At 43.8% G+C, this 15,503-nt stretch overlaps 1 protein-coding gene across 3 annotated transcripts in view; it reads right to left on the reverse strand.

Annotated features, from left to right (window-relative positions):
- TGFB2 (transforming growth factor beta 2) overlaps nt 1-15,503 on the reverse strand; it is an 82,736-nt gene that overhangs the window by 19,450 nt on the left and 47,783 nt on the right. For all 3 annotated transcript variants that reach the window (XM_041722093.1, XM_041722092.1, XM_041722094.1), the window contains one exon: nt 10,813-10,976. In XM_041722093.1, coding sequence (XP_041578027.1) covers nt 10,813-10,976 — 164 coding nt within the window. The remainder of the gene's footprint in view (nt 1-10,812; nt 10,977-15,503) is intronic.

Raw genomic sequence — 15,503 nt, forward strand, 5'->3', positions numbered from 1 at the left:
GTCTTTTCCACTGAATTTGTACAGTTCCTTCTTGGTAAATGCTTGTTGACTTACAGACATCATTAGAAAGACTCACACAATCAAGTGACAAATAAGCTTGAACAATCCATCTTTTATAGTGATCGATAAAAACTCTTTCTTAAAATTTTATGCACACACATCATAGAGATTATGTATGCGTGTGAGTGTGTGTTGTATGTATACGTGCGTGCACATATATATCATATATATGTATATCTCAAGGAGGATGGAAAAAATGATCAGTGTAAGCAGCCCTCTACTGTATTTTACCCCTTTCTGTTTAATATATTTCACTGTGGAAAGAAAATAAGAGAGAAAAAGCAAGAAAGGAATTTTCAGGTATCAGAAAGTAGGGGGCTTTATGGAGAATGAGAAGTAGGTGAAATGGCTTTTCTTCCCTCTGAGGCGTAAATGTACCCCTCTGTTCCTGCTGACTGCAGCCTCCGTGAACAACACTGGGTCACTTTAGGGGTGCTTAACAAACCAGCACACTGCCTGATTATCCTTCAGAAGGGGCTTAACAGACCCAATACTTATCTTGCTTCTCCCATCGCCCTGGCTTGTAATTGCCCTGGCTCCTTTGAAATCGCATCCCTCTAAGAGGCCACAGTAATGTATACCTCACGAGAGCTTCGAGAGAGCCTGCATAGTGGACTCCCATGGAGTACATATCAGCTTCAAAAGAAAGACACCCATAAAAATACAGTCTCTCTGGAGCTCAGATATCTACCTTATTATGTCACTATATTAAGACTTTCTCTTTAGAGTGCAGAGTTCCTGTATTACACATATCCGTGTGCAATTATGATAAAGAATGGCATATATAGATCTTTAATGACCTTTATGGAAGTGTCACCAGATATGTCTTCAAGCTACGAGGGGACACACACACACACACACACACACAGAGGAAAGCCTTTCCTCTGTGATGAAAACACCTTATAATTCTCTATTGTTTCCTTCCATTTTTTTTTTCATTCTCTACAGATGGGCCTTTATGCTGACTGCACATACGCATAAACCAGTAAATGCATTTCCACAGGTTTGAGGGATGAAGGAGTCCTTTGTGTGAACAACAAGTCTCTCAGATGTCACAGCTCAATAGCATTCATAAGACCATCACAGATAAATCACAGAACAGAGAAAAAGAGTCAACTGCACAAAAGTGAAATCAGTACAGGCAAGAGGGAGAGGTGTGTAGTACGACATTTGATGACAGCATTTGAAGGGAAACTAAGTCAAGACCTCAAGTTACGTCAGTCATTGAGGCTGGACCACACAGCCGAGTATGATGGATTTTGGTAATTCCACTTGTTTCCTGCTATGGGAGGAAGGAGTCTCCCCAACAAGACTATAAGACCTCTGGGGCCGGATCTTCTGATTTTCTTAATTGATCTTCCTTTCCAAGTCCATTCTGACTCGACACCAACACATACATACTTGAAAACCACACTTCCAACACCCTTTCCTACTTCCTGGCTACCAATAACACATATGGCCTACATTATAATTTAAGTCCCTTCTTATATTCAGCTGAGAACTTTAATTTAGGGGGTGAGATTATAAAGCAATGAGTCAAAAAATAAAGTAATGAGCCTGGGTTTTCTGCAAACAGAGAGAGTTTACAGGTTACCTAAGAATATCAGTTTCATGAATCTCTTACGTAATTTTCTTTTCTTTTTTTTTTTAACTTACATCGTTATTATCCACTGAACCAGCACTAGTTCTGAATAAGTAACAAAAAAATGGGCAGATATATGTTTCTTTCTCTATCAATAGTTAGACATCATTAAAACCAATGTAGCAGAATTTCCAAACCCAAATAAATGAAAAGATTTCTCAAAAGAGTACCCCCGTGAATTACACACTTATTTCACAACATTTCCTTGTACTTGAATCTGATTTTGAAATGTTTCTTAAATTCACTGGAAAACATTTGTTGAACACTCACTATGCACCAGGCACCATTCCAGGAATTTGTCCCTAAGCGGTGGAGGTGAGACTATAAACCAGACAGAGGTGGAATGGAAGATCAAGTACGCAAAATGATCGAGGGTGTGGAGGGGAAGTGTGCAGTGGAGAGTGGGGGTAGGAAATTTGGGAAGAGGGGCTCTGAGATGTTAGAGTGACCACGAAGGCCTCTCTAAGCGGGTGACATCCAAGGAAGCACGTAGGGGCATGAAGAGAGCAGGAAGGAGATGTGGGAGGAGGGCACAGTAGCCACAGGCTTTAGGAGGAAGCGGATGCAGGTGTTTGAGGTGTAGCAAGGAGGCCAGTATGGGGGAGGCACCTGAGTGAGTGAAGTCAGGCTGGGGCGCTGGAGGGCTAGCGAGAAACAGGTCCAGACACAGTAAGGACTTTGGCTCCTAGGCGAAGTGAGGTGAGAAGCCATCCCAGGACTTTGAACAGGGGCATTTAGATCTGCCCAACATCTTAGCAGGACTCACTCTCACACACACTCTTAGGGGCCCAGGGGGCAACAGCCGGACCAGCCAGGAGGCCACCGCAAAAGCAAGAGGCAAAAACCACTGGGACGAGGGTAGTAGCAGCAGAGATGAGAAGCAGCTGGACTTCAGATCTATCTTTTAAAAGCAACTATCATGTAGGAAAATTAATTACTTTTCAATTTCCTCTTCACTAGAACTCTGGCAGTTTTTGAAAATTAACACTACCTTTCAGAAGCTCGGATTTGTTTTCCACTAAAGGATATTCCCAACTATGTATTGGTAGGCTCTGAACATGGTTCTAGAACAGAAATCCCCCCCCCCACCCACCCCAAAAAAAAATTCTGAGCACTGTTGGTATCAAGAAATAAATCTACATCCTCCCTTGGAACAATTTTTGCCCTCCCTGGTGGAGGTTATAGTAGAGTTGGCGTAGGTTAACAGTTTTTTAAAGTGGAGCCTTATTAAAATCAACCCAGAAAGCATATATCACGCTTATTTGTGTGGTGGGGAAGTGGGAAGAGGTAGTGACAGGGGCAGAGGATGAGGTAAAAAGACAGCATGGAGCCCTCGTCTGACCAGAGATGCCTGACAAAAACCACAGAGTGGTTTTATAATCACAGGCCACCTCTAGGGGAAATATAAACCATGCCCTAGATGATAAGCAAAACCCTGACAATAGTGCACTCCTCGTGCATCCAACAGGCCAGACACTTCACGCACATCCTCCTCCCAGTGACTCGTTAGACAAGAACCATTATCTCCATTTTATGATGAAAAACTGAGGCTCAGAGACATGAGTGATTTGTAAGGCCAAATAGCTGATAAATAAGGAGAGGTGGAAGATGAAGCCAGCCCTCTACTGCCGGGAAAGATTCTCTTCTTTCCTGCCTGGAGCTGCTCATCGGCAACTGAGTGAGATGGCCAGGAGCAGAATTGAGGTGAAAATAGTATTTCAGGAGGCTCTGAAGTGAACTCCTGGTTCAGCCACTGAAAACCTGACCCTGCAGCAATGGAGGTCGGGGAGGGGGAGGAGAGGGGTTCATTTCTAGGAGATTTTGAGCAGATCATACATTAAAGAGACTGTTTCTTATAAAAGTTCAAACTCCCTGCTTTGGAAATAATAATAATAATAATAATAATAATAATAATAATAATAATAGCAACCATTGAGTAGAACTACATTGTGCTAGGAGTTTCCATGCATTCTCTCTTTGCTTTATAAAGTCCTGGCCAAGTGGGTGTCTTTACCCACAGTTTACTGACGTGGAAATCGGCTCAGTGATGTGACTTCCTTAGACTCTCCAGTGGGGCAAGACCACAGCTTGAGCTCATCCTGGCCCCACTCCAGAGCCTGCGTTCTTCCGACTAGTGTGGGCAAGTGCTCTAGAGCATGGCCACTGGGGCCAGACTGCCTGGGTTCTAATTCTGCCTCTGCATGGCCTGGGCGTTACTTAATTCTCTGTGCCCCAGTCTCCTGGTTTGTAAGATGCAGCTAAGAAGCCACTTCATAGGGTTATTGTAAGGATTGAATGAATCAATCTACATAAAGCACTTAAAGCGGTCCCTAGCATCCTGTGCATACCGTGCGTTAGTGATAGTTACCGATATCGTTACACAATCGTATCACACAAAAAGAACATGGAATCATTAGTTACTGTTGCAGGACTATCAATATTTCTTTAAATACAGTGGGGAAGGACTACTGTTCATACAACCTTTGGGATCCCGTCTGCCCACAAGGGTAACAGACACTTGGTAACATCATCACTTAATGTAAATGATAACGATCCGACTTCCTTATGAGGCAAGCCTGTCATTTGATCAGTTTGAAAAAAACCTGAGATATTAATAGCCTTGTGCAAACAAAGTGTTTATTATATATACCTCATGGCTTTTTTTTTTTAAAGGGGTTACTATACAGTGTGTCTCCAATGTGGCGCCGGAGTCAGGATCAGCATTAAGAGGACTGTATGCTGTAAAATTCTGTACAACAGGAGCCCAGTATAATTTTTTTTTCGGCACCACTTTTTGCAAGTCTAATTTAACAGACAGTTTTTTTGGCTGACCCCTTTTTATTTTACACACCCTTGGGCAACATGAGAAATGAAAACTGAACTCTGTGTGTGTGTATGTGTGTGCATATGCACATGTGCACATGCATGTGTTTGGGGTTCGGAAAAGGCGGCAGTTTTTATTAACCCCATTCGTGTTGTGTTCTCTACGATGATGGGAACTTCACCCTTCATTTTGCAGCATTAGAGTCCCTTCAAAAGTAGGCTAGGCCATCAACCTTACAATGTTACAATTTTTACTGTAAAGCCTCGGGGGTGTGCAAAGTTTAAATCTGTTGCAGAGATTTTAGATAGATAGATAGATAGATAGATAGATAGATAGATAGATAGATAGATTCCTCTGAAACCCACTTGAGCTTATTTCATCTCAGCACATTTATCTTCTACTGACTAACAAGGACCCATCAGCAGATTATAGTCTCCCAAGCCCTCTGCCACCGACACTAGTGGCCTCATACCAGCACCATGCAAGAAGATAACATTTTTCTCCTGATGCTTTATGATGAATGAACCCATTACATCACATTATCTCCCAATGAGTTATTTTGCATGATTTTATTACTGGTCTGAAGCTAATACATTAATCTTTAAAAATAATCTGACAACTGACTTTGGCAGATAATTGTCTAGAGGGCTCTTTCTCTTAGAGGAATCAAAGACTTAGAAGCCAAAATCTAAGAGATAACATGGAAGGAAGGGAACTAGTATATGCGGAGTGCCCACTCTCCATCTGGCAGCTAGAGACATTGTTTCATTTCACCCTTACAATAAACACCAGGCTAATCAGGAATTATTAAGAAAACTTGGTTCACAATGCTCATTCCACTGAACCCTCCACCATGTTGCTTCATAAAGGGTGAACAGAGAGCACAGATATGATCATCAAATCCCAGGATGTTACTACACACATTGAAACACAATACAAGTAGTGTTCCAGCATGATTAAAGAAAATGCTCTATATATTAATTAACCAAACCTGTTCCAATCTCAACCTGATTTACTCAGATATCCCTGCTATAAATATTATTGGGCTCAAAGGAATCTCTTGATTCAGACAGATGGCTCCACCCAAGGAGTCCAACCAAGATGCCAGGCTGCCCAACCCCCTCCCAATTCTCACAACTTCCTTTCTGGAAGAAATGAATTTTGAGGAATTTCTCTGGATCCTCCAGCTTTTGCTTTAAAAGTACCTTGGGTGTATCTCTATTAGTAGAAAGACTGTACTTTTGAGACACAGTATCATATAACTGTTTTTGAGGCCATGAAATTTAGGGGTAACTTGTTATTCAGTGAATAGATTGTCAAAACAGTCACAAAGGTACAAGTCTTATTATCCTAGAGGTGGTAAAGTTTGAAATGAGCAGTTAGTGTGAAAATAGTGAGTTAGTGAGAGGAAGCTAGAAATATCTGAAAGCTCCACGGTCCTCTGAAGTCAATAGAGCTAACATTAAGTATTGGTTGGAGGTCCCATGGGACCATGAAGTGATGACGGCCCTTAAATAAGTTAATAATTTCCTGGAGCCTCAATTCTTCACTTGTAAAACTGGGAATTTACCCCAGTTCAAGATGGCAGGTGCCCTTGCTCATATTGGTGATATTCATTTTGAGGACTATCTCTTTTCTATATTTTCTCTGTCTCATAACTCTGGGCATGATTTTAATCATAAATATAGGAGCAAGTTAATCAAAGAAAGATGTGTTTAAATTTCCAAATGAGCTGAGAGCTATTCTAAATATTGCAGGTTCGAAGGCATTTCCAGAGCACCAGAGCTTTATCTGATCATATTCCAATAAAGGCTGTCTTTGACATGAAGCTTGAAAAACATGGTAAGGGTCATTCCCATGTGGAAAAAGTTCAGTTTTTATCCTTTTTTTTCCCTTTTCTTTTTCCTCGTCTATCAAAGGCCTTTATCTCTCTCATATTCCCTCCAATATTGGCATGTATATTTGAAGTCCTACCATTATCATACCGGTATCTGCTATTTAGAGTCTATCAACATAACAGAAGTCAGATAGAGGAGGACAGTAAGGCTTTATTTACCACCATTCATCAAAGTTCTGACAGACTATTCTGCAGAGAAAAGAGAGCAGTGAGAACTCTGAGTTTCCTTGCCAAGCTAAATGTGACTTCCACGGAAGTTCGGGTGTCCTAATGTTCCAAGGCAAGGAGAATCAACAGATGGCCAGCCCTGGACAAAGACAAATTCTGAACTGACTCACAGAAAAGCTTTCTTAGGCCTTTCCAGCCTGCTCTTCTGGCTCTAGAAAGAGTACTTGTATACATTTTATGGGACAGAATGACCCCAAAACCCTGCCTGAAATGTGTCATTCCCAATGGAGAATGAAGAATGATCATACCCAAAGAAATGAGAGCCTTTTCACACCACATCTGTCAGTTCTCTCTCTCTCTCCTTTTCTCTAGGGAGAAGCAGAATCTATAGAAAGGGACTGTGGGCAGTCCTTATAAAAGCTCCTATAGGGCTTCCGTACTTGGGGGAGTGCCTGTACTCACACATGAACTTGCATGTGCACACACATATGTACACACATTCTCCCCCTGCTTAAAACCAATGCCCTGAGGAACTCTAATAAATTATCCATTCCACCATCTGAACTGCCTGAGAACCCATTCATAGTCATCCTACCGTTCTTCTAGGGAGCGGAATGTCAATTGCATGTCAAGCAATACAGTAATCAGAGGGCATCTAGAAACTTTGGATGCTTTGTTCTGAATAGTAGAGCTTTCCAAGTACCTAAAGATCTCCCCATTTAAGCACCAAGTCTTTTTTTTTTTTTTTCCAAAGTAACACTTCAGCAATTTTGGACACATAAAACCCTCTGAAATTTTATTACATGCGTTCAGTTTCCTGAATATAATTTAGCCTCACCTTCAGAACTCAAGGCCCTTATCATAAGTACCAATTTCTGTACTGGGGTTAGACCACCAAGTGGCTGCTGAGGCCAAGTGGAAAGTCAGAGAACAATCCCAAAATGGGACTCCAAATAAAGACACCACAGCAGATGTCGGAAACCAGCTCAGATGCCTGAGCTCTAAGGCCTGGGTTAGCCATAAAGAGGGTTAAGATTTAGAAAGGGTGTCCACAGTAAGCATTGCATTCATTCTGTGACCTGATTTTCTCAGCTAGCATCATCGAGGTATGCAGGCAAAAATCTTGAGTCTAAAGCATCATCTGCTTCTACAAAGCGTCTAACTCCAGCCCTCCACTTCTAATTCAATGCTTCTAATTTCTTGTGGTCCTAGAGACGATCAACTTGGTCACAAGTGAATAAAGGGCCAAAGGTTGCTTTTCTGGTAACTCAGCTACATGTATGCCTTGTGTCTTCTAGTAGGGTGATCGGGGTCTCTGACTTACTTCCTAGTCATAGCTCAGGAGGGTAGACTGCTGCCTCATTGAGCTCCAGATAGATAAGGGGTCGTTTCCCTCCTTACTTTCCTTCTAAAATCATCTCCTTCCAGCTTCCTCCTATGCTCACCCTATTCATACAATACGCTTCCATCTTGGGTTGTACCTTTTCCAACTAGGAACACCAATCTGTGCAGATCTTGCTGCTCATGATGGGACAGGTGGTGCAGCAGTAACCTCTGAGAAGGCACACATCCACTAACAAGTCACTAAGGAAGAAGTCACTGAGGTCTTCTAAATTACCAGCCTCAAGGGACACCTCCTTTCCCAGCATGGAGACGACCTCTGAGACTAATGCAAGTGATCAGTAATTCTGCTATCAGAGGCCACCCTCAGAGCACAGGGTCAGGGGCCCACGAATAACAGTGACTTAGCACCTCATGTTATAGATCTGGCCTTCAATTTCTCAGACAACTGATATGGGGCCAGGGAAACATTCCATGATGCTATTATCCCTACACAAAGTCATGTAAAAGCAATTTAATTGAAAAAAGAAGAAAAAAGAGAACATGTGATCGTGTTTTTGTTTTTATTTTTTTAATGACCTTGAATTATATATCTAGCTACCTTTGATCTAGCTTCTTTTCCAGAGAACTCAGTCTTTGCTTTCCCCCCAAATATCAATCCACCCTCTGGCTAGCCTAGTTTCTCTTATTTTTTCTTCTATGCTGGCTTATCCTGAGGCAAAGAGGAAGGAAAAGCACAGCACGTGAGGAGGAGCAAGCACTTGGGAGCCACAGCTGGATCTGTATGGCCACCCTGCCATTCCCTAGTTGTGTGACCCTGGCCAAGTGACTTACTTTGTCTTTGACTCAGCGTCTTTCTCTATGAAAAGGAGGACGAACACAGTAGTTGAAAGAATGCCTTCAATGGGTGAATGGGGTCAAAAGGTACAAACTTCCAGTTATAAGATAGATTAAGTCCTGGGAGTTTCATGTAAGCACAGTGACTGTAGCTAACAATGTGGTATTGTATCTTGGGAAGTTGCTAAGAGAGTACATCTTAGAAGTTCTCACCACGGGGGCAAAAAAAAAAAAATGTGTAACTATGTGAAGTGATGCGTGATAACTGAACTCATTGTGGTAAACCTTTTGCAATACATGCGTACATCAAATCATTATATTGTACACCTTAAACTAATATCATGTCACATTGCAATTATATTTCAGTGAATTCTGGAAAAGAAAAGAATACCTCATCATGCCAGTTTCACAGTATAGCTGTGAGTGTTAATGGAGACACTACTTACAACATGATTCACAAAGCTTCTGGGACCCAGGAAGCCGACCCTGACCCTATCCTAGGTGGTGACAGGAAGCAATGGCTGCCCTCGAAGTGCTCTCAGAACATGCATTGAGATTTGAAGTTCTCCAAGAAGGGGTTCTTGGGGATTCATTCTAATAGGTAAGAACTGTTTTGCACGAACACAGATGTAAACTAGCACCTGAAGACTTTTTTAGAACTTTGAAAACTTACTGTTTGCAATCTCATACACAACATTTATTTGCATAGTTAAGTCCCCATTCTCATAAGAAATATGAAGCAAATTCCCATCCAAATTATTGCAGTTTCCAAATGTTTAGAATCCAGAACGACTAGAAGTTTCTGCATACAGATGTCAATGCCTTTCTTTTCCTCAACAAGCCTCCTTTTTGGCATATAAGTCGTACACGCCTCCTCCTCTCACATGGTGGTTCCCTGGTCTATTCTGGACTCTTTCTAATTTTCCTCCATACGCTTTCCTTGGAGGGGCAAGCTTCTCCCAGTCTCCCCTGACCTCTGGTCTCTCCTGAGCACCATCTATTTGAGATCCTCAACAAGTTCCATCAAGGCTGTGTTTGTGCACAGGTTGCTCCTCTGCCAAGAAGGACCATCCCTCACATCCTGTTTTAACAGATACTTCTCAAGGTCCTGCTCAGATGTCTCCATCTGCTCTCTACACACACCATTCCTATGACACCACGACACACTTAAGCTATTCATGCATGGGTCTGCCTCCCTTCCCAGACTCAGGGCTTTTAGAGCAGTGCTTCAAAATGCTTATGAATCACCCAAAGATTTTGTGAAAAATGTTGATTCTGTTTTACCTTCTATGTGTTCTGACTCAGTGAGTCTGGGATGGGGCTTGAGGTTCTGCATTTCCCATAGCTTCTAGATAATGATGATCTACTGCCCTGTAATACACTTGGGAAGCTTTGAAGAAGCTTTCTGAAATGTTAGTGACTTGGCACTTCATCATCATCATCATTATCACCATCACCACCACCATCATCATCATCATCATCTTTTAACACAGCTGCCCAGCAAGTGTACTTTAGGGAGATGAAAGAAATGTCAGGGCTGCCCGGAATCATGCAGGGCGGGGACACGCGGGGAATGGGGGCGAGGGGGTGCTGGAGAAAGTGAGTAGAATCAGAAAAAGGAAAGGAGAGAGAATGAGGTTAGCGAAGAGGCAAGAGATAGCAAAGAGAGGAAGAAAAGGGAGTGAAAATAACAGGGAGAGAGAAGACAATCGGAAGGCCTCTGTTGTCTGACTTTCCAGATCAGGGGGTGGACTTTTGGACGCCATCCCTCCCAAGGGTGGGTACTCCAACAACTTATGTCACTGCAGAAATGTTGTTGCTCAGAAATGTGCTCAGACCTTCACCACTTCCTTCTAAATGTTAGTCTTTCCTGACTAATTAATGAACAAGTGGCCAGTGGCAGAGTAATAACAAATGAGAGCCTCTCTCATGATTGCAAATGCACAGAATGGTTTGTATCAACTCAGAATATCTACGATGGGCCGCAAGTATTTTCCCCTAAGACTTCAAACCGTCCACCCCAACAACCCACACAAAAGTTACCTGATACAGTTCGATCCGCTGTTCGGGCACTCTGGCTTTGGGGTTCTGTAAACGAAAGACTCTGAACTCTGCTTTCACCAAGTTGGATGCATTCTTCTCCATCGCCGAGACGTCAAATCGGACAATTCTGAAGTAGGGTCTGTAGAAAGTGGGCGGGATGGCATCTGTAAAAAGTTAGGGCAATCATTGAAAATGATAAAATCCATTGTTCTCTCACAAAGCATGAGATAGTCTCAAGAAAACATAAGGGAAATATCTACAGAACGATTTAGTTTCCAAGGGCCAATTTAATACCATTAACAATTTAACCAGAGGGGAAAAAAAAGTAAATAAACATGTGCATTTGGTTACAGGGGTAGCAGATTAATAGGGATTAACAAACCACTTCCAACTCCATCTGAGGGCATGTAGTTAACCCTATCCTTTGAAAGTTGACAGAGCAGTGGAAAATCCTAGACGGTTATGAATTGGAACAAGTTCGTGACAGTTGATGCCTGGAGAGAGCTGTCGGGCTTGCATACACTTTAATCAGATGTGCCAAGAAAATAGCTCCTAATGGCAAGCAGTTTGCCCATGTATTTTTTTTCCTTGAAGTTTTGGCATCTGGATGCTCTACTCTGTCCAGGTTCATGCATTGCATCTTTTTTGGCTTCACTATTTTGGTTTTTCACACACATATGACCAAACACACCCTCTAGTTAAGTTAGGGTGAGAAAATTTGAATCGAAGAAAAGAAAAAAAACCTATAGGCACATACTGGTCATATCAGGTTCAGTCTTAAAATTCTTTATTCAGGTTAATGTCCATTGGTGGGAGGGAATCCTGGCTAACGAAGAGAAAGAATCAGCCCCAATTCCTTCAGCTCTGAGCCATGTGAAACACAGAGAGGCAGATAGTACACAGCAATTTTGAGTTCATGGGTTGCTCGAGGTTTGCTGTTATTTTGCAGTAATTTGCCACCGCCTCTGAATAAGCAACTGAACTACGCCAACAAAACCAAAGCAGGTCCTAATTCTAGCCCCACGCTTCATATACAGCACCCGTTCATTGAGCATGTACACTGGGCAGGCCACTTGTTACAGATGTTTCTACAGTTCTCTTCCAAAATCTTCTGCAAACTTTCTCTCATTATTCTGGAATGCTCCATCCAAATCTGGTAGCTCCAGTACTCTCTACCCTCTTCTCAACTATGTAGCTTCATTACAACATAATCATTCACAGTTGTTTATGGCTTTTTACAAGTGTTTTTATTACTTCTGCATTATGTTTGTTTATTTTGTTTTCCCCCATGAAATTTTAAGAATCTTGAGGGCAGAGACCGTATTTGCCAGGTTTTCCTTCCCCCCACCCCCACATCCCTAGGACAGGGCCCTGCACACACGGAATTCACCAACTATCCGCTGTTTGCATAGTTGGTCATCAATGGGACTCTTGAAAGACTCAGGCATCTGGCTATTGGCAAGACTAGCTTCTTATTAAATAAACGAGCCATCTTGCCGATCTTAAAATAGAAATAAATACCTTTCGTGATTTCTTGGGAAATCCGTGCCCTGACGATTACACTGAAAAAAATGCTAGGAACACACCAACATTCGCTGATCTTAAGAGCTCAGCACTTTTTACCCTGAAGGGGGCTTTCACCCATCCCTCTCCCTGTGTCCTGTGACTCTCAGAAAGCCGCTTATGGGGAAGCAGTGAATTCCAAGCCAAGCTCTGCTCCATGACTGCTTCACAAACGACTGTGTGAATGGAAGCTTTGTAGCTCCTGAGCCAGGAGTCTCCGAAACAAACAAACAAACAAAATAAAAACCCCAAAAATCTAAAGCATCCAGGTGTCAGAGAAAAGGAAGTATTCATGCAGACACAGCGATGGCCCAATGCACTACTACTGTGGATTAGTCGGTGGACAGTTTTCAGGCAAACATTCATCCAAGTGGCCAGGTTTTTGGAGCCCCCTGGCATTGCAATTCGAAAAAGTCGCTGCTGGGAAGAAATCTATCTTTCCCTCCACCGGAACATGCCCACCCCAGGTGATTGGACAAGCTGGTACTGGCCTGACCAGCTCAGCTGAAAACAGGCCAAATGCCCAGGCAGAGAAGCTGGGGCAAAGCTGGAGCCAGGATCTGGCTTTCTACACCCTCTAGTTTGGCCAGAACCTTCCACAGGCCTAGTGGCTGCATTCCTCTTCACATGGCCTCCCCATTAAGACAGCAGAAGCTTCAAACATGCTTTGAAAGAGCATCCTGAAAGAGCAAAGCTAATTCAGTGCGCTTCCTGCCATGAGGATGAGTAAACATCTCTCTCGTGTTTTCCCCTCCTCATTCGGCGGAACCCCCCCACAGGCCAGTTCTACTTCCCCGAACACCCATCTTTCACACCCACCCGCCCCAATCTTATCCTTCCATCAAGTTTGTAAATAAGTGCTCTTGAGATTTATTTTTATTCTCCTTTGTGTTTATTAAACTTCGAACAATTTTTTTTCCCCTTTCTGGTCTTCTGCCCAAACTCACTCTTTCTTTTTATGGCTGCTTCGGACCATGAGGTCAATTTTGTTTCTTCTTCTTCTAAGCAAATCGTCCAATGATCCTGTCCTAGGCTTTTGAGCTTTGAAGGGGCGTTTGCAAATATTTACAGGAGTAGCCTGATGGTTAAGTGCAGCTGTCCTGCTCTGCTCCCTATACACTGGCGCGCAGCCCTCCTCCCTCTGGCTATTAGAACCCAGGCCGCTATTTCTATTTCCATGCCCGATAATACAAATCTGCCTTTTTATTGGGGGGGGGGGGTCTTGCTTTATAAGCAGAAGGAGTTAATGCACGAGGGGAAATGACCACTGAACAGCCCCCACCAGCAACTCCACTTTGGTCTCGTAAGCACAGTGAAGGGACTGGGCCAGGAGGAAGCAGCAGCCTCCCCCATGCCCTGGCTCGAGCACACAGAGCAGGAGATCCCTTGATAAAGACTGTTGACCAAAGAACTGACTACCACTTCCAAAGGCCGCTTGCAGCTGTCCCCTGTTGTCATCTGCTATGGGTCACCGGCCCCCTGCCTGGCTGAGGAACTTGAGTGACTTGGCAGATGTTTCTGCATTTGGGGGAAAAAAAAAAAAAAAGAGTCACAGCAACTTGCTCTGGCCTGGGCTGTGACCCTACCCTTACCTCATAAAAGCTTTTGGATGCACAGTGTAGGGAGAAGCGACAGCAGCCCATCTATACCCAGCCAGGGACACAGCAGGCTCACTCCCCGGGCTCAGGGCGCCTGAGAGGCAGGGTAGGTATTTAATGGCTTGTGCAGCCCTGATCCACCCACCTAGCCTTGGAGGGATGGAGCTTTTTCCTCTACCTTCTCCAAGAACTCATTTCCCCCGTTGGAATGGGAGTTCTCCCTAAAGTCCTCTGTAATTCCAATCCCAGTTCCTCTTCCATCGCCAGGTGGTCAGGTACTTGTGCTTGACCTTTGCCAACTTACCCACACTCACATCCTGGTTGGCTCTTTCCTCTCAATTTCTGACCCTTTTTTTTTTTTTTTTTTGGTTCAATCAAATCGATTTTCCTGCCACCCTTTGGATCAGACCACCAGGCTGATTCTGCTCCTCCTCCCATGCTCATTCCCGTGGGCCTGCCTCTCAGGGAAAATGTTGCACATGGGAGATTCCAGAATGACATCAAGTGAGTGGTGTTCCCCTCTCCTCGACCCTGGCCACACATCCCTGCTGAATCAAATTTGGGGGAATGGACAGGGGAAAAACAAATGAGGAAATCTAAGTAGTTATCAATTTACAAAGTAACAGCGTACAGAAAGCCTAATCATGGCACTTAATCACAAGCTACTTTTTCAAGCCTTGTACCCTGACTGCTTATCTACTCCAGTAATTTATTAGTAGCTCATTGTATATTATCTTCTCCCTAAGGAGACACTTCAAGGTCAGGAATCTTTACTTAAAGTTCTTTGGTTCTCCACAGCCCAGGGCTTCATGGACATGTGACCAGTGCAGTTACACAGAGTCCCCATGCTCTGAAAAGCCTCATACGTGAGTTTAAGGATCTATGGTCACCGTCTTGAAATCCTTAATGATTTCATCTTTGAGTTTAGGCTTTAGAAGGGAAGTCCGAGGGGACAAGTGGAACCAGGGCAGGGGGCATAAAGCCTTGGTTCATGTGTTATTCCATCTCTCAGGACCTGCGAGCCTCCCTAAGAGTGGTCCTCAGGCCCCTTGCCCTTCACCCTCTGGTGCCCCCAGCCTCACCTAGGGGAGTCTGGGTCAGGCAGGGCAGGATGGCAGCGTTGCAATGCATTCAGAGGGCAACTCCCGCCCACTCCTGATCCAGGTACCAAGCCCACTGCAGAGTTTGCAATCCTAGGGGTCAGAGTGGCAGCGCCGTGGGAAGGGAGACGCATCAGTCTGGTGGCTGGAGGCTGGGGGAACCCAGCAGCACCGTCCCAGGGTAGAGGGCAGGGCCCCGGTGGCTGCGAGTCTGCTCCCACCCTGGGGGTGTCCCCGTACCCAAGCGAGCACGACGTCAAAGAGCCCATGAAAACACCACAACAGGTCAAAAGAGAGGAGAGAGAAGGAGATCACGGAACAAAGGAAAAAGGTTTTAGAGTTTAGAATCTTCCACAGGATATTTTCCCTGCTTTTTAAACGAGAGGCCCCACATTTTCATTTTGAAAAGCATCCCGCACATTTTATAGCT

This window comes from Vulpes lagopus, chromosome 11, assembly GCF_018345385.1.
Source record: "Vulpes lagopus strain Blue_001 chromosome 11, ASM1834538v1, whole genome shotgun sequence".
Classification (NCBI taxonomy): Eukaryota; Metazoa; Chordata; class Mammalia; order Carnivora; family Canidae; genus Vulpes; species Vulpes lagopus.